General features: G+C 30.1%; 2 protein-coding genes across 4 annotated transcripts; one reads left to right on the forward strand and one right to left on the reverse strand.

Moving 5' to 3' along the window:
* Positions 1 to 382: 382 nt before the first annotated feature.
* On the forward strand, positions 383 to 2,679 carry LOC107877488 (zinc finger protein CONSTANS-LIKE 5). Its single transcript, XM_016724136.2, has 2 exons — positions 383 to 1,398; positions 2,074 to 2,679. The coding sequence occupies exons 1-2, from the start codon at positions 631 to 633 to the stop codon at positions 2,458 to 2,460; spliced, it is 1,155 nt and encodes a 384-aa protein (XP_016579622.2). The 5' UTR covers positions 383 to 630; the 3' UTR covers positions 2,461 to 2,679.
* Positions 2,680 to 11,069: 8,390 nt separating this feature from the next.
* LOC107877511 (probable receptor-like serine/threonine-protein kinase At5g57670) lies at positions 11,070 to 22,724 on the reverse strand. Of its 3 annotated transcripts, none has more exons than XM_016724174.2 (10): positions 22,519 to 22,724; positions 21,614 to 21,771; positions 20,797 to 20,915; positions 20,095 to 20,222; positions 17,891 to 18,286; positions 16,496 to 16,750; positions 15,218 to 15,375; positions 13,147 to 13,362; positions 12,247 to 12,396; positions 11,070 to 11,325 (listed from the first exon to the last, which is right to left on the reverse strand). In XM_016724174.2, the coding sequence occupies exons 1-10, from the start codon at positions 22,661 to 22,663 to the stop codon at positions 11,179 to 11,181; spliced, it is 1,872 nt and encodes a 623-aa protein (XP_016579660.2). In that variant the 5' UTR covers positions 22,664 to 22,724; the 3' UTR covers positions 11,070 to 11,178. The 3 variants fall into 3 exon arrangements, with proteins under 3 accessions (XP_016579660.2, XP_016579659.2, XP_016579661.2); XM_016724173.2 differs by having other exon boundaries at positions 17,891 to 18,301; positions 22,519 to 22,703; XM_016724175.2 differs by lacking the exon at positions 22,519 to 22,724 and adding an exon at positions 21,898 to 22,012 and having other exon boundaries at positions 17,891 to 18,301.
* Positions 22,725 to 24,067: the final 1,343 nt, after the last annotated feature.

A 24,067-nucleotide genomic window follows, 5' to 3' on the forward strand; every position in this document is an offset into this window, starting at 1 on the left:
CATAAGTAATATATATAGTTTGATGTTAAACTTTATTCAGCTGGTTCGAACGTTTTTCTAATCAGATACGAAACTCCCTTAGTGAAAATACTTGTTATCGTTACGGTCCCACCCCCCCCCCCCCCCACCCCACCCAGGGGCGGAGGCATCTTTGAGTCGGCAATTCATCTGAACCTTCTGTGACAGAAAAATATATAATATATAGTAGATGTTGAACCTCATTCAATTAGTTCGAATGTTTTTCTAATCAGATACGAAACTCCCTTAGTAAAAATACTGGTCGTTGCTGCGGCTCCACCCACCCACGCAACCACACCACACACTCCAAAACAATAAAGTAAAAAACAAAACCACCCAATGCCCTCAAAGTGGGCCCTACGTCGGCACAGACATATGACAATTAATACAAAATAATATCATTGCTTTGTCATAAATCTTTTTTGAGGCCAAAATTCAACCCACGTGGCACTCTCATACTCGTCAGCATCATGTTTTCCCTTAAGAAGAACAAGCAATAGCTGTTCATTTTGCAAAAATCACAAACAAAAATAACTCACTAACAAAGTTTAGCGAATAAGCATTAGGCTTTAGAAAGAAAAAAAAAATCAAACAAAACAAGAAGAAAAGAAAATGGGGATGTTGAGAGAAGGTTCCAATTGTTTCCCCGGCGTATGGATCGGGGGCGGGGCTGCCGGGATGGCAAAGCCATGCGGGTGTTGCCATCTGGCCGCCGCGCTGGTCTTTTGTTGCACGGACAACACGTTCGTTTGCTTGGCCTGCGACACGCATCAGCACGCCAGGCACGAGCGCGTTTGGGTGTGCGAGGTCTGCGAGCAGGCGGCAGCCAGCGTCACCTGCAGGGCCGACGCTGCCGCCCTCTGCGTCGCCTGCGACCGCGACATCCACTCGGCCAACCCGCTCGCACAGCGCCACGAGCGGGTCCCCGTCGTCCCCTTCTACCACCCAATCGAATCCGTCGTCAAATCCACCGCTGCCACCTTCCTCGTCGACCTAACCACGACCAGAGACATAGCCCCATGTCTAGGACATCATGAAGAGAGCTACAACAACAACACAAAACAATGGATTCCACCAAATACAATAACAACATCAAAACTTCCATTAGTTACAGAAATGAAACCATCAATGGATTTCATTTTTTCAGATTCAGAAAACAGCTTTCTTGATTTTGATTACTCTTCTGTTGTGTCTATAGACACACAATCACAAGTACCTCATTACAATCCATCAAATGATAGTGTTGTACCAGTACAAACAACTACTACCACTACAACAACTAGTGCAATCAAACCATTGCCATTTCATCATCAAGAAAAACATTTTGAGATTGATTTCACTCAATCTCATATCAAATCTTACAACACCCCATCAATCAGTGTAAGTACCCAAAGTTTGTTTTTTTGTTTTTTTATTGTTTTTGGTTAAAACTTAGCATTTTACAAACACCAAAAAGTTCATTTTATTGAAATTAATCTAATTTTTCTTGTCTTTTTTTGAAGACCCCATCAATTTAGTAGCACCCAAAATTGCATTTTCTTGAAATTAAACTAATTTTTCATTTTTTTTTAATCTTCTTGGAATTTGAGCTAATTTTCTTGAAATTAAGCTAATATTTCTTGATTCCTGTTTTTTTTTTTTTTTTTTTAATTTTCTTGAAATTAAGCTAATATATCTTGATTTTTATTTTTTTTTGTATTTTCTTGAAATTTGAGCTAATTTTCTTGATTTAAGCTAAAATTTTATCATTTTACCAACACACTAATTTGAAATTTGAGACCCAGAGGGTGTGCTCTAGTAGTCGATGACGTGAATCGAACACTATAAGATTTCAAGTTTAATTCTTAATAGAGACAAAGACAAACTGATCCAGAGTCACGGTAATTAATTTTTTTTTTTTTTTGTAATTTGAACTAATTTCCCTTTATTTTACCAACAAATTTGCATTTTCTTGAAATTTGAGTTAATTTTTCATTAGTTTACTAGCTCTAAGTTTTACAATTTGTTGAAAATTAAGCTAAAAATTTTGCATTTTTTTTTTTTAAAAAATTTCAGGTGTCATCATCATCATTAGATGTTGGAATAGTACCAGATGGAAGTTCAATTTCAGAAATATCATATCCATATATGAAAAATGTGACTAACAATGTTGATTTACCAAATTTGCCGGGCGAAAAATTACTCGGTTTAGACAGAGAAGCAAGAGTTTTACGATATAGAGAGAAGAAGAAAAATCGAAAATTCGAAAAGACTATTCGATACGCTTCTAGAAAAGCTTATGCTGAAACAAGGCCAAGAATTAAAGGTCGTTTCGCTAAGAGAAATGACGGCGACGGCGCTCGAGGCATTAACTGCGATGACATCGATCAGATATTCTCCAACGGAGATTTTATCGGGCACGATTCACGATACGGCATCGTTCCTTCGTTTTTAGTTAATTAAGACGCGGAAGCTTTGATGCACTGAATCGTTCGGGGTTAATTAATTAATTAAGAAAAGAAAATAGTTTGTTTTTGTTTTTAGTATATATAAGATGTAATTTCCAAATTCCAATTACCCTAAATGTTTTAATGGGCATTTTGGTTTTTTTCATGTACTCATGGAAGGGTATTTTAGTAACTAATTAAGTTAATAGTCAAAGCATTATTTTCTTTCTGTCTATTCAACTTTATATAGATCTAGAGCTTGAGCCATAAATATAAAATCACTTTTGGTAAAAACTGCCTAATCTTCACAATAGAACTTTTTGACGTAAATTTCAATTAATTGAGCGGTAATTTTAGTAACTATGTTAATAGTCAAATTAAGTAGTTCTTTTTTCTTTTGTCGATTAAATGTTTGTATACACGCAACCAAATATTGTGGAAGATAAGTAAATATTTCTTCAGTTTTAATCAGATATATCAAGTTTGAGCCGCATGTATGAAATCGCCTTCGGTAAAAAGTATTTTACCTTTAAAGTAAGACTTCTTGACGCAAATTCAAATTAATTAGACTATTTTTTTTAAAAAAAAAGTATTTATTTGTATATGTTTTTTTAACTAGTTTGTTAAAGATCTATTATTAAATTCTGATTGATTGTTAAAGCCAGTGTGACTCCACAAAGAGGCTAAAATGGACATCTAGCAGATCTATTTCAATATAAATATTATTTTATTGCACTAGTAAAAAATGGTTCAATCGACTTTTTTTTTCTCTGAAATTTTATTATAGGGAAATGATATGGATAGAAAATATTAATATTTCTATTTTTAGTTTCCTCTCTTCAAAAAATAAGAGTTGTTGTCGTGTGACTAAAATGTCATCCCTCAAGTTATGAAAATAGGAGCGGAGCTATAATTCCGCTTACAAAGTAAGCATAACAAAGTAATTTTACGTGATCAGATTCTTCTCTGAATCCTATGTAACGAAAGCTTAGTATATTAAGAGGCAGGGGCGGAGCAAACCTCCTTCGGTAGAGAATTATAATATTTTACATAGTTAAAATTATTTGTTATGTGTATATACTAGACGTTGAATCTCGTTCGATTTGTTCGTATATTTATTTTTGAATCTCCTTAGTGAAAATTTTTGGCTCCGATACGTTTGCTAGACATATATTTTATTATTAGTTTGTTTAGGATCTATTTCTGAATTTTGATTGGTTATTCATACCAACTGTACCATCACCAAATGGCCTTTGTATCTAGTCATTGAAAAAAGTTTATTAGTAATATTTTTTTTATTTACATGAAGTTACAAGGAAAGAAAAAAAAAACTTATCAATAATGTGATGGAATGAATAAGATATTTATTTATTTTTAATTAAAATTTTTGAAATATAATTCTATGAAGAGAATAAATTTAGGTGAAAATATTTGGATTTGGTGGCTAGGCACATAGAATCGAATTCGTTATGTCAGTGAACATATTGAATATCAGATAGTTTAAAGAAATAAAAAAATAACCATTTAATATGGCAGATCCAACTCTTTAAGTACGAATCGATCTTGTGAATCTAGTCGTTTCTGCTCGTATTTTATATGTAATTATTTGATATTAAACTCAATTACACTATAATAAATTAATTTTAAGAGTAGTATAGAATTCCATAAACTTTAAATACTAAATATCATTGATTAGGAATTAGGATCTTTTAATTCCTAATTAAACATTTTTAGTTTTAATACCTAAAAATAAAAGTATTTTTAATGGAGAGTGTTTATTCAGTGGACATGGAAAACCAAATTAATTAGGTCAAATAGATATTACTAGATAATTAAAAGGGAGAAAATAATAATAATAATTAAAAAAAAAAAGGAAACCATATCCATTGAACTTGACTCATTTTGAAAATCCATTATTAATCTCAATTGTTTTTTTTTTTCATATTACTTTTCTTTTGCTCTTTTTTTTTTTTAAAATGATTATTATTTACTATTTTTAATTTTTTGAGTTTATTATTATCTGTTGTTTTTTTATGTTTCGGATGTCATATTATTTTTTGTTGCTACTCTTTTTCTTTCATTATTTTTTAACATGCATTCTTCACTATCGTATTTTCCTTTTCATATCAGATTTATTATGCTTTTCTTGATTTGTGAGTCTTTTTGAGTGTATTATTATTTGTTGTCTTTTTTGGGTTTTGAATATCGTATTTTTTTCCGTTCCTACCTTTTTTTTCTTTACTATTTTTTTTCAACATGTATTCTTCACTATCGTATTTTCTTTTTCATACTTGATTTGTTACATGCTTTTCTTGATCTGAGAGTCTTCTAAAAATATTTTCTCTAATCTAACAAGTTAGAAATAAAGTTTACGTACACTAAGCTTCTCGAAATTTATTTATTTATGAAATTATACGGAATATGTTAAAGTATATTTCTCCTTTCATGAAGATCTGTTTCTTAAACCTAATTGGCTATTTCAAATCACTCTTAGCCCCACAATTATTTTTTGAGTTGTCAATATCAATATTGGCAGTGGAGATATATCTGTTTCTGAATTTTGATTGGTTATTATTAACTGTATTATGTCCCTACATTTTATTATAATGTTAGGACATTTATATCATATAATATATAATATAATAATAAAAAAAACTTTGCCTTATCCAGCCGACCATTCACCTGTCCTTTTAGCCACTTTGATAAATATTGATTTTTTCCTGCTTTGTAACTTCAATCATGGCCATACTTGTTTTGACTTTATTATATAGGAGTACAATATTACAATTTGTAAAAAATTAAGGGGTTTGAATAATCGTAAAGTTATCTTTGTGTGATCAGTATGTCATGCGTCGAGTTCGATAAATCTACATTGAATATCCAACCAACCTGTGAAAAAAGAAAGGAAATTAAGGGGTTTGAATCATCGTAAAGTTATCTTCATGTGATCAGTATGTCATGAGTCGAGCTCGATAAATCTACGTCGGATATCCAAGCAAATTGTGAAAAAAAAATTATAATTGTAAAAAATTAAGGGGTTTGAATTATCGTAAAGTTATTTTTGTGTGATCAGTATGTCATGAGTCGAGTTTGATAAATCTATATCAAATATCCAACCGACCTGTGAAAAAAAATTATAACTGTTAAAAAAATTAAGGGATTTGAATCATCGTAAAGTTATTTTTGTGTGATGAGTATGTCATGAGTTGAGCTCGATAAATCTACGTCGAATATCCAATCAACCTGTGAAAAAAAAATTATAACTGTAAAAAATTAGTTAGAGTGGAATGGTTAAAATTCCTCCACTATTAATTAGAGATTTCAGATTTGAATCTTTGAGAATGACACACGATCATGTTAGGAGCATCGTTCCAAAATTGAGCCATATGCGATCATTGCAAATTTTAAATTACTCGAGTTCTAATATCAGTGACGGATCCAGAATTTAAAGATCATAGATGCTTTGGAGGTCCAAACACATATATTGACACTCAAAACTTTAAGATTCTGCCTGAAAATTAAAACACTCAGTTCTCTTCTTGATTTAACTGCTGCTATTTTTTTTTTAATCTTATATCAGTTTTTAAATATTTCTTATATAATTATACTTATTTTGCATCAAATTTAACGTGTGCTGAAAACTCCATAATTTTAAACCTAAATCTACTTTGATCTGATACGAATATCAAATACCGAGATGAGAAAAAAAAAAAACTATTTGCCTTTTAGAGTGTGCCATATATGTCTTTTTAAAAGCTAATCCTAGACTATAACATGATATATCTTTTAATAAATTCTCATTGGTACAACCCATGGTGGACCTTGTCTATTATTTTTCTACATCAACTTTTATTAGAATTATAATAATAACATAACAACTAAGATAAGACACAAAGTTAGGTTAAAGTTTTATAATATTTTTTTTATTGAAAAGTTGGCTACATTGAGACCCAATGGATGTTGCAATTTACTAAATATTAGTTAAGAAATGTTCTGGAAGTTTCCATTAATTGTGATGAAGTGTCCAAATTACAAAAGAAATACAATTTTTTTAGTTAATTGTTTTAGTCACTATTATTATTAATTTATTAATCAATATGGTATAGGCCAACATTTTGTCCCACCTTAGATGTAATTAGAAACTAAATTGTGTTCAATATTATGTTATGAACATTTATACTACCAAAGTCAACTAATCCTATTGTAGTTAGGGGAGGACTATCGGTGGCGAAGTCAGAATTTTCACTAAGAGGGTTCGTTCATAAGTAAACATACGAAGTAATCGAAGGGGTTCAATATGTACTATATATACATAAAAAATAATTTTAACTCTGTACATACAACATAATTTTTCGCTGAAAAAGGTTCGGTGAACCCCCTAACTCAAGGGTAGCTTCGCCCCTGAGGACTTTTAAGAAAGGGTATACGACATTCGTTAACTTCAGAAAAAAAATTTATCTTACGGAAATATCATATATTTTAAAAGAATTCCTCAAATATATGGTTGTCGTGCCCCTTTAGGTCCTTCAGTGCGAGTGTGCGCGCGACCTGCGTTCGAGTCTAGACTATATTAATTCGTATTTCTTAATCGCGTTTGATCGATTATTTACGTTAATTGGCGCGCTGAAGATGGCAGTGTTCCCAGGGGCGGAGCTAGCTAATAGTGAGGGGGTTCATCCGAATCCCCTTCGGTGAAAAAATTATACTATTTATACAAGCTTAAAATTATTTTTTATGTATATATAACAGACGTTGAACCCCTTTCGACTAGTTCTTTTGTTCATATTTTTCGATTTTGAACCCCCTTATTTAAGATGTTGGCTCCGCCACTAGGTGTCCCAACATTGCTCAAATTTGTGGTGTCCCACGCCGCTCAAAGCTCGAGCTCGTCTTTAAATATATATTTATCTAAGGGTGGAACTAGACGAGCGAGGAGATCTGTTCGAAACTTATTATTCGTCAAAAAATTATATTATTAAATACAGATATAACAGGTGTTGAATCTATTATACTTCTTTATATTTATATCCTTAGCAAAAATTCATGCTCTGTCGCTGATTGTAACAGCTAATTACGTATCTGACCTACTTTTAAGATTATAAATCTCACTATTTATAGACGATATTTTATAGATATCTTTTGAATGATCTGATGACATATACATACCAAACAAACAAAGGGTTAGGTCAATATAATATTTTGTATAATTCCTAACCACATACTTAAGATTATAAATTAATGTTGCGGGATTTTATAAACATCTTTTGTTTCATCATTTGTCTATAATTATTATCTAATTTGTCCATGATGTTTAAGTGCAATATATATTAATAATATTATTAATCAAAAATGACAAATAAAATTATATCGATTAATTCGATTTCACAATAATCACGTAGATCCATAAATAGATTGAGTAATGGATCGACCAAATTCAGCTAAGGTTGTATTTCTCTGAGTTGCTCGTGTTTTGGCTATTCATAGTACTGTTTGCAGACTTGGCGAGTTTTTGATTATGCCTAGATGCATTATATCCTCTGACAGATATGGATTTGATTGCTCGTATCTTTAGCATGTTGTTTGCTTCAGTTGTGGTTATGTCTTCGATGATATTTCAGTTTCAGCGCCACAACTGAAATAAATCTTCAAGAAGATCACACCCAAAATCAATCTCATTACAGGAAATCAAGCATATATCCCGAACTCATCTCACCTTCAGAGACTGAGCATATATTCAGCGACTCTCACAAGGGCTGAAATTGAGATATTACCGAGCCATATATCCAGCGACTCTCACAAAGGCTGAAACTAAAATATCATCGAAGACATAACCACAACTGAAGCAAATGATATGCTAAAGATACGAGCAATCAAATTCATATCTGTCGGAGGGCATAACACATCTAGGCATAACCAAAGACGCGCTAAGGCTGCAAACAGTACTATGAATAGCCAAAGCTCGAGCAACTCAGAGAAATACAATCTTAACCTGAATTTGGTCATTTCGTTACTCAATCTATGACAATTAATTCGTAAAGGCATCCTATTGTAATATTTATTGTTTTCGGGACTCAAATTTAAAATATCTAATTAAATTTAGAGGAAATTCAATATGTAGCCATCTCAACAAAAATAGCGCACACATAAATTTTATCAAATAAAACATGTTTTAATTAATTTAACAAATTAAATTCTTATTGAGATTAAAATATTTTTGTTCCTTTTCTTCTTTTTTGGTTATTTTTATTTGACTCAAACTTTCAAATTTATTGATCAAAACAAAACGTGTAGCACAAACGCACCAATTTACACAAATATTTTTTTATAGGTTACTATATACTAGTTTTTATTTCTATTTTTAAACATCGTACCGATATAGTATTTGGGGGCAACTATTCTCCTAGTCAATAATTGACTCGATATATTATTTAACCTTATTGATAAAATGTTATACATCATTTAATGTTTGCAGTAACTTACATAATTTGAAGCCATCACATATCGTTTTTCTGTAAGATTTTCAGTTTGCTCAAAAGAAATCTTTAGATTATAATTTAAAAGGTTCTAAATTACAAAAAAAAAAACATTTACTAAACAATTGTCCCCCCCTCCCCCCCTACAAGAAAAATGGCAATAAATAAATAAAAGTAACATAAAATTTCAATTCTTTTGAAAATAATAAAGTATCACATCCCAACTTTTTAAAAAAATTACTAAAAATCTTTAATTTAGTCCACACAATTTTTTTTGAATACATTAATTAATTTTACGCGGATGCATTACATCCTTTAAGATATATCACTTAATTTTACACAAATACATCATATTTTTCTGAATACATCACTTAATTTTATACGATTATATCATATTTCAGTAATGTATTTTAGATTTTACGTAAAATTAAAAATTTATGTAATTATTTAAAAAAAATTAAATTTTTAAGTATTTAAATTGTAGTATGATGTAATTTTTTTGGAAAAATTACAGAAACTAGCATCCTTAAGATTATAATTACAATAAATAGCAACACTTTTTCAAAATTACAACTTATAGCAAAAGTAGCAATATTTTACCCACTTCATAGTAATAGAAGAATATGTATTTTTCAGTTGTGCATATATATTTATATAGCAATATTTTGCTTAAATACAAATATAATTTGCTATTTTTCATAATTATGAAACTGTTGCTATAAAAGTTATAATTAAGACTACAGAATTGCTATTTCTGAAATTTTCCCTAATTGTTTTTGAAAATAAACTACACTCTTTTGTCACAATCATGTGTATTGATATTGAAGAATTGACATAAGAAGGAGAAGGTGGGTCCAAATACATGAGACTAGCTCGTGAAGTTCACGTGCAATGTAGGCCCAATATATGGCCCATTTAAATTGACAACAAATTTGTCTCCCGTTTCATTCTCTTCATTTGTATGTATATATGTTGTATACATCTAGTTGCCAACTTACCAACAAAACATTTTGGCCCATTTTTAGTCTATTGTTTCAAATCCATCCAAGCACTTTACGGTTAATTCGTGTGCATCTAGATTAATTTTACAGGATATTTAGTACCTCCTATCAGTATATATATCGAGTAACTCTGTTCTGCAAGACTCGAACATGTATATGTATATATCTAGTTACCAACTTACCAATAAGACATTTTGGCCCATTTTTAGTGTCTTGACTCAAATCCATCCAAGCACTTTATGGTTAATTCGAGTGCATCTCGATTAATTTTGTAGAATATATATATATATATATATATTACCTCCTATCGATATTTATATCGAATAACTCTGTTCCACAAGACTTGAATATGTATAAATATACATCTAGTTGCCAACTTACCAACAAGACATTTTGGCCCATTTTTAGTCTCTAATCTCAAATCCATCCAACCATTGTACGGTTAATTTGTGTGCACCTTGATTAAATTTATAAGATATTTATTTATTACCTCCTACCAGCATAAATACCGAATAATTCTGTTCTGCAAGACTTGAAAATTTTAGAATAGTCACCTAACATTTTATACTCTGATATAACTTTCTTTTCATGAGATTGAGGGGAGTTGGGAGTTATGACTATTCAGCTTATAAGAACTTTTAATTTGTAAAATATTTTATTATATTATTCTTGACCAATTGTTTCCTTAGCATAACAAATAGTAACAAATATGTCATTTTTAAAAATTTGGTTCACCCAAAAGTTTAGAATTCCAATCCAAAAGAAAAGGATAAAACAAAAACTTGAGAAACCAAAGAAAATGACACAATCATAATAAAAATGATGTATAATTGTCAAAATAAAGAATCAAAATGTTAAAAAAAAAAAAGTACCTTATGATAGTACTTTTGATTAAAAAAATTCTACTCTATTATTATTGAACTATTACATGTAACCATTTGCAATTGGATACTAACCCAACAATTATATTATATGCTATTCAAGTCATAATACACTACCAACATGAGCTATGATGCACTGATTTGATTGTTCCATTCTTAATCAGAAGTATCAAATTCAAATCCTGCTTATGAAAAAAAAAATCCGTTGGAAGCGGCACCGTCAGAATAAGCTTTGCAGTTCGCTAAACGTGGATATCGGACACCGAAGTTCCCAAAAAAAAAAGCCATAATACACTAAACATTATATGTATGTTTTAAGCGGAAATCTATGAAAAATTAAAGAGGAAAAGTAATTCTACATTATGATGAAAATTAAAGATTAAAAAAGGTCTTCTAAAATTAAATCAGAAGGAAGATCATATCCAAAAACCATTGAGTAATCATCAACTTCATCACTTGTAAATTTTGGTATTCTCCAACTTCTTGCTGCCTCTGAATCATCACCATATCTCAACAATTCTAACACCTAAAAAAAAAATTAAGCAAAAATAAAAAAGAAAAAGAAAAAGAAAAAAAAATAGTCGATCACAATTTGTTTGGAACTGAAACGTAATACTATATAACCGATCACAATAAGAAGGGGCGGAGCCAGCCCTTTGGTAGGGGGTTCGTCTGAACCTCTTTCTTTCGACGGAAAAGTATATCATTTATACATGATTAAAATTATTTTTTACGTATTTATTGTAGGTGTTGAACCCCCTCGACTAGATTTTCTTCAAATATTGACCCCTTTAGTTGAAATCCTGGCTTCACCTCTGATCAGGGGCGGAGCCAGCCCTTTGACAGGGGTTCATCCAAACCTCTTTCGACAAAAAAGTATACCATTTATACATGATTGAAATTATTTTTTTTATGTATCTATAGTAAGTTTTGAATCCTCCTCGATTAGGTTTTCTTCAAATATTGTGCCTCCTTAGTTGAAATTTTGGCTCCGCCTCTAAGCATGGGCGGAGCCAGCCCTTTGGCACGGGGTTCATCTGAACCTTTTTCAACGGAAAAATATATCATGTGTACATGATTAAAATTATTTTTTTTATTTATGTATAGTAGGTGTTGAACCCTTTTCGACTGAATTTTCTTCAAATAATGAACCCGTTATACATGATTAACATTATTTTTTACGTATCTATAGTAGGTGTTGACGCCTCCTTCGACTAGGTTTTCTTCAAATATTGACCCCCTAGTCGAAATCCTGGCTCCACCTCTGAGTAGAGGCGGAGCCAAACCTTTGGCAGGGATTCAATATTTGAAGAAAATCTTGTCGAAGTGGGTTCAATATCTACTATTAATACATAAAAAATAATTTTAATCATTTATCCGTCCAAAGGAAGTTCATCTTAAAATTCTTTCTGACTCTGCCTCTGTAACAATAAGTATAATAATTTACCTCTGTTGTTGATGGGCGCCATACTGAAGATTGTCTTACACAATATGAAGCTGTAAGAACCATTTTATGCAATTCATCCATATTAAATTCACCCTCCAATTTTGGATCTAATAATTCAATTAATTTTCCACCTTCCATCAATGGTGTTGCCTTAAAAAAAAAAAAGAATAAATTTTTTAGTAATTAACTAATAAAATTCACCAAACAAATTATATAATAAATAACAAATACAAGTATATATACAAATATCTTATCATCCTTCATATTTATTTATTTTTTAAAATATCAGCATATATTTCTTAAAAATAGGAGTATAAGATAATTTCTTAGATTACATGTCATTTTCATATCCAATTACTTACACATGCTCATTTATGTTCATTCCTGTCTTTAATAACTTTAATAATTGGAAAAAGAAGAAGTTAAAATAGGATATTTCTGAGAGCAATTATTACTATTAAATCCAGGGACCAAAGTCCATAATATTACTGTCGTTTTCATTACATTTTTTCAAGAAATTCCAAATAAAGTAAAAATAAAAATTAAATTAAAATTAGTAGTCCTCCCATTCAGTATACTGGACGAATAAAGATGGACGGAGGAAATACTTTCTACAAATTCTGATTTATATGACGGTATTTTTCTTTTTATCTATCTCAAAAAGAACATTACGTATACTTTCTTATTTAAAAATAATTTGTCTTTAAACAATTCATATACCTTATATATATAACTAAATTGTGACGAAAGGAGAAGTACTTGTGAAACTTGTGACCATATATATACCACACCATATTTGTAACCATAAAACTTTTGAAACATATGATATTAAGACTGTCATAACATACATGTGACTATAGTAAAAAATTTAATTTAAATTAAATATTTTTAAAAACTCACCCATAAAAGTAGATTTTGTCTTGATGAGTCAACAGGTCTTCTACCAGTAATAATTTCAAGAAGAAGAATTCCAAATGCAAAAATATCTGTTTTTTCATCAACAATTCCATGCATAAAATATTCTGGTGCTAAATATCCAAATGTCCCTTCTATTGGAATTACAGCATGGTGTGTCCATTTATTTGGTAGCCATTTTGCTAACCCAAAATCTGATATCTGGAAAAAAAAAAAACTTTAATTCCTTACTTTAATTTTTCATATAAATAAAAGAGTAAAAAATAAAAATAAAAAAATAAAACTTTCATTCCCTCCTTTGATCTTCCATATAGATAAAAGAGTAAAAAATTGTACGAGCCAGCTACTTTTTAGGTCGATTTTTAAAAAAATAGTTTGTGTTTGAAAAATTATTTAGTATAAGTAAATATTTTTTTATGAGAAAACACCATTACAATATCTTGAATTTTGAGAAGAATAAAAGAAAACTTTAATTTCCTCCTTTAATCTTCCGTATAGATAAAAGAGTAAGAAATTGTACGTGCTAGCCAATTTTTAATTCGATTTTTAAAAAATAATCTGTTTGAAAAATTATTTAGAATAAGTAAATATTCTTTACGACAAAACACCATAACAATATCATGAATTTTGAGAAGAATAAAGGAAAATTTTAATTTCCTCCTTTAATCTTCCATATAGATAAAAGAGTAAAATATTGTACGAGCTAGCCACTTTTTAGGTCGATTTTTAAAAAATAGTTTGTGTTTGAAAAATTATTTAGTATAAGTAAATATTTTTTTATGAGAAAACACCATTACAATAACTTGAATTTTGAGAAGAATAAAAGAAAACTTTAATTTCCTTCTTTAATCTTCCATATAGATAAAAGAGTAAGAAATTGTCCGTGCTAGCCACTTTTTAAGTCGATTTTTAAAAAATAATCCGTGTTTAAAAAATTATTTAGAATAAGTAAATATTTTTTACGACAAAATATCATAATAGTATCATGAATTTTGAGAACTTTAATTCCCTCCTTTAATTTTCCATATAGATAAAAGAGTAAAAAATAAAAATAAAAAAAATTAAAACTTTAATTTCCTCCTTTAATCTTCCATATAGATAAAAGAGTAAAAAATTGTACGTGCTAGCCACTTTTTAATTCGATTTTTAAAAAAGAATCTATGTTTGAAAAATTATGTAGAATAAGTAAATATTTTTTACGATAAAACACCATAACAATATCATGAATTTTGAGAAGAATAAAGGAAAATTTTAGTTTCCTCCTTTGATCTTTCATATAGATAAAAGAGTAAAATATTGTACGAGCTAGCAAGTTTGTAGGTCGATTTTTAAAAAACGGTTTGTATTTGAAAAATGATTTAGAATAAGTAAATATTTTTTACGACAAAACACCATAATAGTATCATGAATTTCGAGAAGAATAAAAGAAAACTTTAATTTCCTCCTTTAATCTTCCGTATAGATAAAAGAGTAAAAAATTGTATGAGCTAGCCACTTTTTAGGTTGATTTTTCAAAAAATAGTCAGTGTTTGAAAAATGATTTAGAATAAGTAAACATTTTTTACGAGAAAACACCATAACAGTATCGTGGATTTCGAGAAGAATAAAAAAAAATTTAATTTCCTCTTTCAAGCTTTTTATATAGGTAGAAGAGTGAAATTTATACTTGCTAGCCACTTTTTAGATTGATTTTGAGAAATAACCAATATCGTCAAAAAGTTCATTTTTTTAAAAAATCCACTTTTGATGAGGAAATACCATCATAATATCATGAATATTCAACTTAATTAAGTGAAAATATCTAAGATATCGTCTATGATATTCAATTTCTGTCATGAATTTTGAACATAAAAAAAATACTGAAACTCTATCACAACATTATGTATATATTATATATTTCGTCCATGATAGTGTCACGGATTCCAAGAATTATCTGATTTGCAAAAATAGTTCGAAAAATGATTATTTTTGAATTTTACGCGATAGAAGAGTTAGCAAATGTGCAAAAAAAACCCTAATAAAAAATTACGAAAAGTACGTGCTTTATGAGTTGTACCTGAGGCTCATGGTCTTGTCCAAGTAGTACATTTGAAGCTTTGATATCACGATGTATTATACGATGTTTGCAACATTTATGAAGATAATGTAAACCTCTTGCAATTCCAAGAGCAATTTTATATCTCATTGGCCATTCAAGTGATTTATTTGATTTTCCTGCAAAAAAATAAAAAAATAAAAAATTCAAAAAATGATTATCGATTCAAGAACGTAAGGTATTTCGATCCACGTATATAATCTAAAAAAAATAAATTTTGTATGATATTCATGATGTTTATCTCGCAGAAGGTGAAATGATGATCTATTACCTGTCATTCATCTTGAGATGCATATAAAAAAACAACTCCTAGATAACAACTTTATTTTTAAATAATGTGTCGCTAATTATAATTCAATCTAATTCCGATACTGAATAGGATTCGCTAGTCGCTAGACATATATAGCATACATAAGCCAACAGTAGTTTGAATGAGACATGACCTATTCAACCTAATTAACAACAAATTATGTTGTTTAACTATAAAATTTGTCCACAACGGTTCTTGGGGTGGGCCTGGGACCCGAGAGCGGTTTGGGCCTAAAATCGAAGGGCAGGCCCCCAATGGGGTGTGGAGAGGGTGAGGGTGGTCCGACGGGGCTGTTTGGGTGGTCAAATGGTCGAAACAGCATGAATAAGCTATTTTTAGGCCAATTCGGTGGGTGTTAGCCCACGATTCTCGGGGTGGGCCCAGGACCCGGGAGCCGTTTGAACAAAAAATCGACCGACGGCCCCCCAAGTGGGGTGTGGAGCGGGTGAGGGTGACCCGACGGGATCGACGGAGTCATTTAGGTGGTCAAACGGATTGACATTTATATATAGGATGGAATACTACTAAAACAACATACCAGTGAAATCCTATAGGTGAGATCTGGGGATAGTATAGTATATGCAGACCTTAATCCTTATCGCTACCTCAGAGGTGAGGTAGAGAGTTAGGTTGTTTTCGATAGACGATCAACTCAAGACATAAGCAACAAAAAGGTCAGTCCGGTTCACTAACGCTTCCGCTATGTGCCGCAGAGTCCGAGGAAGGGCCCCACCACAAGGGTGTATAGTACGCAACCTTACCTTTACATTTTTGATAGAGGCTGTTTTCAAGGCTTGAATCCGTGACATTCTGGTCACACGACAACAATACAGAGAAAAAAAAAGAAATAACAACAGATAGTAACAAAACAACAGACCATAACCGATATGATAATAAATGAAAGAGTAAATTAGGTTAAAAAAACTTACCATGTAATGCAGAAGAGAGAGTGCCATTGGGATAAAATTTGAAGATGAGATAGAAGCCATTTTCAATGCAATAACCAACTAAACTTGCTGTATTTGGATGATTAACATGACTAATTACACCTAATTCCATTAAGAATTCTTTTTCTTTATTCATATCATTGCTATCTTTTGCTAATCTTTTTACTGCAATTATTCTTCCATCTTCAAGATCCCCTCTATATACATCTGAATATCCACCTTGTCCCACTAAATTCTCTGCAAAAAAAAATAAAAAAAATATTTAAAAAAATAAAGGGAAATCACTACTAAAAAAACAAAAGTAAGTATACTGTTTTCACTCTTAACTATAGACGAAATTACTGAGACACATCTGAACTTAAGGAAGGTCCTATTATCCCTAGACTAATTAAAACTGTATTTTTGACAATCTTAGTGCCTACGTGGCACATACATGGCACATTAGTGAATCAACACACTGAAGATCCACGTAGGCACACGTATGTGCCACGTAGACACGAAGGTTGCTAAAAATATGATTTTAATTAGTCCAGAGGTAATAGGACCCTCCTAAAGTTCGGGTGTGTCTCAATAATTTCATTTATAGTTTAGGGTGGAAACAGAACATTTTCTCAAAAAATAAAAATTAATGCCGGATAAATAGCTAATCAATAAAATCTATCACTAAATTCATTTAGCGATGGATTATTCTCAAACACTAATTCATTTAGGTTCAACACATATCATTCATTACACGAATTAAAAATTGAAGTAATTATACGATCCACCCTTCAAATGAGCTGACCTTTGATCTTTAGAAAATTACTTTTGTACCCAAAAGGTATAACTTGTGGCCATAAATTAAATTTACCCATAGGCAAAGTAGATCATATTTTAAATTAATTTTGTTAAGTAGGGTCAAAAGTTCAAGATCAATAGTGCAATACCCCTCATGGTGTACTATTTTTGCAAACTTTTCTCTTAATTTTAAAACCAAAATTTAGCCCATTGGACCTAAAAAAGTCCACGGGGTCAAGTGTATAATTCGTGTATAATATGTGTATGAAGTGTATAATCAGTATAGAATTCTTGTATAATATGTGTATGAAGTGTATAATCAGTATAGAATTCTTGTATAATATGTATATGAAGTGTATAATCAGTATAGAATTCTTGTATAATATGTGTATGAAGTGTATAATCAGTATAGAATTCTTGTATAATATGTATATGAAGTGTATAATCAGTATAGAATTCATGTATAATATGTGTATAAAGTGTATAATCAGTATATAATTTATGTATATCAACTATAAAAAGTACGTAGTAAATCTGCGCGATTATTTATGCGGAGATTTTGTTTAAACCATAGTTTATATTTACATGAAGAACACAAACCTGGATGAAAATAATTTGTAGAACTTGCAATTTCCTCATAGCTAAAACACTTTAATGGTGAAATTTGTTGTTTATTTTCTTGATCATTTTGAAATCTTGAACTCTTCTTCCTCGAACTCGTATCGAATGGAGAGCGTAAAAAAGACGAAATTCGCCTTAACGGAGACATTGGTGGCTTCTTGAATTGTTGATGATCTTGTTGAAATTTGAATTGTGATGATAATGATGATGATAATATTGAGGATTTTGTAATGGAATTTTCATCAAAACTTGAACTATTTTCTTCACCTTCACAACCATTTAGTACTGTTGTTGGTGAATTTCTTGTAATAATTTGCTTCTCTGATGAAGGGGAATTGTTATCTTTAGGCCATCTTGAACTAGTTTGATCATTTTCTGCAAAACAATTGGCTATATAATTCATGAATAATATGTGTATGAAGTGTATAATCAGTATATAATTCATGTATAATATGTGTATGAAGTGTATAATAAGTATATATTTATCTGTTGTAACGTACGTTAAAGTCACGAAAGTTTATCTACTATAGTGGTAAAGTCATTAAACAACATGTCGCACCAAAGTAACCGAACTGTATCAACTATAATAATAGAGTAAAGTATCTAGTACCCCTGAACTATGACCAAATTTGCTACGACACACTTCAACTTCACAGGGGTCGTATTACCCCCTGAACTCAATTTTAGTGTATTTTTGTCACCCTTTTTAGCTTATGTGGCACCTTTTTAGCTGACATGGGGCTCATTTTTATATAATATAGTTATTATGTCAGCACAAAAAGGTGACAAAAATACGCTAAAATTGAGTTCAGGGGGATAAGACCCATGTGAAGTTGGAATGTATCGTAGCAATTTTGGCCATAGTTCGAGGGGATACTGAATGCTTATCTCGTAATAATATAGTAACTGAACTTCACCTGATATAATGACTTTACTGGAATAGTGGGTTAAGTTTTGTGACTTTACTGTTAAAAGTAAATGATAAAAGTTGGTACAACAAAAAGGTTTACCAAAGTGACTTTATTGTTAGAGTAGGTAAAATTGAGTTACTTTGAGGTGTTAAATTATGTGACGAGTAAAATTCTAAAAACCAAATTCATTTTTGTGGTATAGGTTGTCAGCACGTACGTTAAAGTCACGAAAGTTTATCTACTATAGTGGTAAAGTCATTACACATGTCGCACTAAAGTAACTGGATTGTATCAACTATGTTGAGGAGTCGAGTCAAGGTGATTTTACTGTAAGAGTGGGTTAAATTTTGTAACTTTACTATTAAAAGTAAATGATAAAATTTGGCGCAGCAAAAAGGTTTACCAAAGTGACTTTATTGTTATAAGCAGGTAAAATTGAGTTACTTTGACGTGTCAAATTATGTGACGAGTAAAATTCTAAAAACCAAATTAATTTTTGTAGTATAGGAATTTGAACTTTAAATCATCATATTATAATAGTAAAATCATCTATTTATCTGTTGTCACGTACGTTAAAGTCGCAAAAGTTTATCTACTATAGTGATAAAGTCATTACACAACACGTCACACTAAAGTAACTGAACTTCACCCACTATGAAGGCAAAACATGCTCGTCCAGGCGTCGAGTCAAGGTGATTTTACTGTAAGAGTGGATTAATTTTTGTGACTTTACTGTTAAAAGTAAATGATGAAAGTTGGTAGGACAAAAAGGTTTACCAAAGTGACTTTATTGTTATAGTAGGTAAAGTTGAGTTACCTTGACGTGTCAAATTATGTGACGAGTATGTGTCAAAAAGGTTGATAGTTTTCTGCAAACAATCATGTTAATTTCACGTATGTTCATTGAACTTTATTCAATATATATATATATATATATATATATATATATATATACTATAGTGGTAAAACCACGAATTTATTTGTCGTTAAGACATCGTCGAGATGTACTTGACAAATTTATTTAGAACACGCTCGTCAAGACATCGTGTCAAGGTGATTTTACAATAATAGTGGGTAAAGTTTTGTGACTTTACTATAATGGTAAATGTAAATGATAAAAGTTGGTAGGACAAAATGGTTTACCATAGTAACTTTATTGTTATAATAGGTAATATTGAGTTACTTTGACGTGTCAAATTATGTGATGAGTAAAATTCAGTGACCATACGTAAAAACTTAATTAATTTTTTGGGGTATAGGAATTTAAATTACCTTGAATTCGAATTGAATTGGATTGAATATTATGTGGTGGTGGTTGGCCTGATTTTCTAGCTACCACAACTAGTGAACAATTATCTGGAACTCTTTCACAACAATACTTTGCAATTGTGAATGGATATCTGAAAAATAAATAAATAAATAATAATAATAATAATAATAATAATAATAATAATAAAAAAAAAAAAAAATAGTAAGTGTCTGTCTTTAATAATACATAATACTAAAAACACGCGAATTTTTGATGAATATTTCCATCAAAAAGTCGTTGAAAGTTTGAGTTTGTCAAAATTATTTTCGACGAGCACAATTCCAACGAGTGTCGTAGAAAAATTCAAGTGTTCCTAGTAGTGACATGCAAATGATTCTTTTTTAATGTTAGTGTATCAAAGTTAATTTCTTTAAGAAAACACGATTCAAAACACAGAAATTTGTGATGAATATTTCTAACAAAATATCGCTGAAAGTTTGAGTTTGTCAAAATTATTTTCGACGAGCATAATTTCAAAAGCTCATAGAAAAATTCACCGAAATTTCTGATGAATATTTCCAACGAAATGTCGCTGAAAGTTTGAATCTGTAGAAATTATTCTCAACGAGTCTCGTAGAAAAATTCATGGAAAATTTGTGTATTTCTAGTGGTGACACGCAAATGATTTTTTTTTTTTATACTGTCAGTATATCGAAGTCAATTACCTGCAAGTTTTATTTTTTCTTCCACCAATGAGAAGAAAATCAGCTGGAATACTTTTAGCCTCTTTAATTAAACCTCTTCCTGCATTAGAACTAAAACCAACTCTTGCTTCTAAATCTACCTGAAAATTTTCAATTAAATTAATAAAAATTATATATATAGACATTTTATAATATTAATTGGATTAAAATGATCTTAAATGAACACTAATATGGACAATAAGGATCAATATATAAATTTTTACACTATACGTAATACAAAAATATCTACCGTCAAACCTTTTTATAATAACGCCATTTGTCTGAATAATATGTGGCAGCTATATATATACGAACTAGTCGAAAGGGGTTCAACATCTACTATTTATGCATAAAAAATATTTTTAATCATGTAAAAATAATATAAAAACAATATAATTTTCCGTCGAAGGATCCGAACCCCTTGGAGCAAAGGTGGCTCCGCCACTGGCTATATTGATGTGTCGTGAAAGAGAACGTATAATATAACATGACATGAAATCGATTCCAAAGAAAGCTTGGTCTTTCTATATAGTGAAATGTTGTTGTAAATGATGATACGTCTGACGGTATAATATTTATTGTTCTATATGCATACACCAACGACAAGTACAAATTATTACGGTTAGGCAGAACATACTATGAAATTATACAAACAGGGTTTGGAGACGATAGAATATACGCATTGATCATACTACTATATATGAGGGATGTGTGTGTGTCTCTATATATATATGTATGTATGTATTTTATTTCTGAGAGATCCTTGATTCAAAAGAAAAGTTGTAGTGTTTAATATTACCTGTTTATCTTGACATGTTTTTGTAAATTCTCCCATCAAAGAAATAACAAATGCTTTTGCCTTTCGAATTTGAGTTTGATTTTTTGATATTGATTGCCATTTTTTGCTTTCTTCTAATTTCTTTTGATCACCAAATCTCTTGCTTTTCTCTTCTGCCACTGTTTCATCAAATTTAAAAAAAAAAAAAAAAATTAAAAAAATATATACAAAATTCAAGAACTATAAGAAGCTACATTGTAGATAAATCTTTTTTTTTTTAAAAAAAAATTGAAAATATTTCTAACTTGAAGAACAGCAGCTTCTATGTTACATATAAGAATGTTGAATATTTTCCATTAAGAGAAGTATAAAAATCAAGATTTTTTGGGGTCTTTCTTAGCTTCTTTTTGATTGGTTTATAACTAAAAAAATTTGAAAAAAAAAAAACTATTTCCCTAAAATTTGTGTAAAATTAAATGACACGTGTCATTATCTAAAGGTCATTGTCACATAAGGAATGTAAATCAAGAAACTATCACTAAATTTAAATTGTGGATACCATTGAAAGAAAAATAAACTTACCAGCAATGTTGTTCTATAATTGTATCATTTGGATTAATTGTGACATATTATTACACAAGAAAACAAATTAAAATTGTGGCTATAATAATAATTGAAAAAAAATAAATTTACCAACAATATGTTGTGCTATAATTGTATCATTTGGATTAATTGTGACATATTATTACACAAGAAATACAAATTAAAATTGTGGTGGTTGTAATAATTGAAAGAAAAATGAACTTACCAACAATGTTGTGTTATAATTGTATCATTTGGATTAATTGTGACATATTATTACACAAGAAAACAAATTTAAATTGTGGCTAATAATAATAATTGAAGTAAAAATAAATTAAACTTACCAACAATATGTTGTGCTATAATTGTATCATTAGGATTTGCTAAAACTCTAATTGCCCAAGAAATAATTTCTTTACTTTCTTCAACATCCAAAGAAATTCCAACAAGAATTTTTGAAGATTTATTATTAGTATTTGAAACAACCATTATAATATTTTTTTTTCACTTGTTCACTATCTTTTTTTTTTCTTTGATGAACACATGAAGTAGAAAACTTGTGTGAATGATTAGTAGTATTTATTAGGACTTGTGGGTGTCATGGGTTGGGGTGGGGTGTAGGGGTGGGCATTCGGTTTATTCAGTTTGGTGGTTTAATATCGGTTCGATTTTTCGATTTTCGGATTAACAAAAATGACAATCGTAACCAAACTGAAATAAATTCGGTCTGGTTCAATTTCTATAAATTCGATTCGATTATTTCAGATTTTTACTTCGGTTTTGAAGATTACAGCAAAGAGTCTTCCTTCATCGTGGCTGGACATTTAAAATTGGTGATTTTTTTAGAAGACGTAAATTTTTCAAACCAATTTTTCATTTCCAAATATAAATAACTCAACATGGATAAAATAAAATGAAATAACCGAAAACATTATTTATACCGAATATATATATATATATATATATATATATATATATATATAATGAAATATATATATTATTTATATAATTTCGATTTAACCAATTTTTTTTTGAAAAAAAAACTAAAATCGAACCGTTTATTCGAATTTCTAAAATTTGAAACCGAAACAGATCCGAAAAATCGAAACCATAAATTTTGATTTGGTTTTTCAATTTTTAAGGTGTGGACTAAAATATGCCCAGTCCTAATGGGGTGGGGTGGGGTGGGGGTAATAGTGTGACCATATCAACCTTAGTTCATTCAATTATTCTTTAATAAGAAGCTAGGACCAAAATAAAAAATATAATGTAACTTTTGGATTTAGCAAAGGTAAAGGGATTTTTGCATTTGATTTCACTTGTTGCATAAGCTTGGTACATGATTTATTATATTATATTGTTACTTTATAATATGGTAAACTAAAAAAGAGAATAATATTTATTCCATTTTTTTTTCCCTATGAGTTTGGTAGGGAAAATTGTGTGCCACTCAAATGAAGTCATCCATTTTACAATGTTTTGCCTTGCCCTCATGGAAAGGGAACATTTTAAAAAATGAGAATTTTCGACGAACGTTATCATTAAAATTTCATCGAAAATATAATATTTCTGACGAAAAGTCTGTCGTAACATTTTCAACAAATCAATTTTCGTCGAAAATCAGCCATTTTTAGTTGGGGGGGGGGGGGGGGGGGGTGGGTTAATTTTTGTTTTATGAGTTATATAAGTTAAACCCTATTGTGGAATATAATGATCCAATATAAATTGATTGGTGAATCACTAAATATCACACAATAGAGTCTTTTTATAATTGGATGCAAAAAAATAAAAAAGTTGAAAAAAAATTGTGAATTTGGGTTTTTGGGGTGGGGGTAGGGTGGGTTAGGTGGGGGTGGGGGTGGGGGGTGGAAATCAACTTATTATTACTTGTCC

This window comes from Capsicum annuum, chromosome 7 (assembly GCF_002878395.1).
Source record: "Capsicum annuum cultivar UCD-10X-F1 chromosome 7, UCD10Xv1.1, whole genome shotgun sequence".
In the NCBI taxonomy this organism is placed as follows: domain Eukaryota; kingdom Viridiplantae; phylum Streptophyta; class Magnoliopsida; order Solanales; family Solanaceae; genus Capsicum; species Capsicum annuum.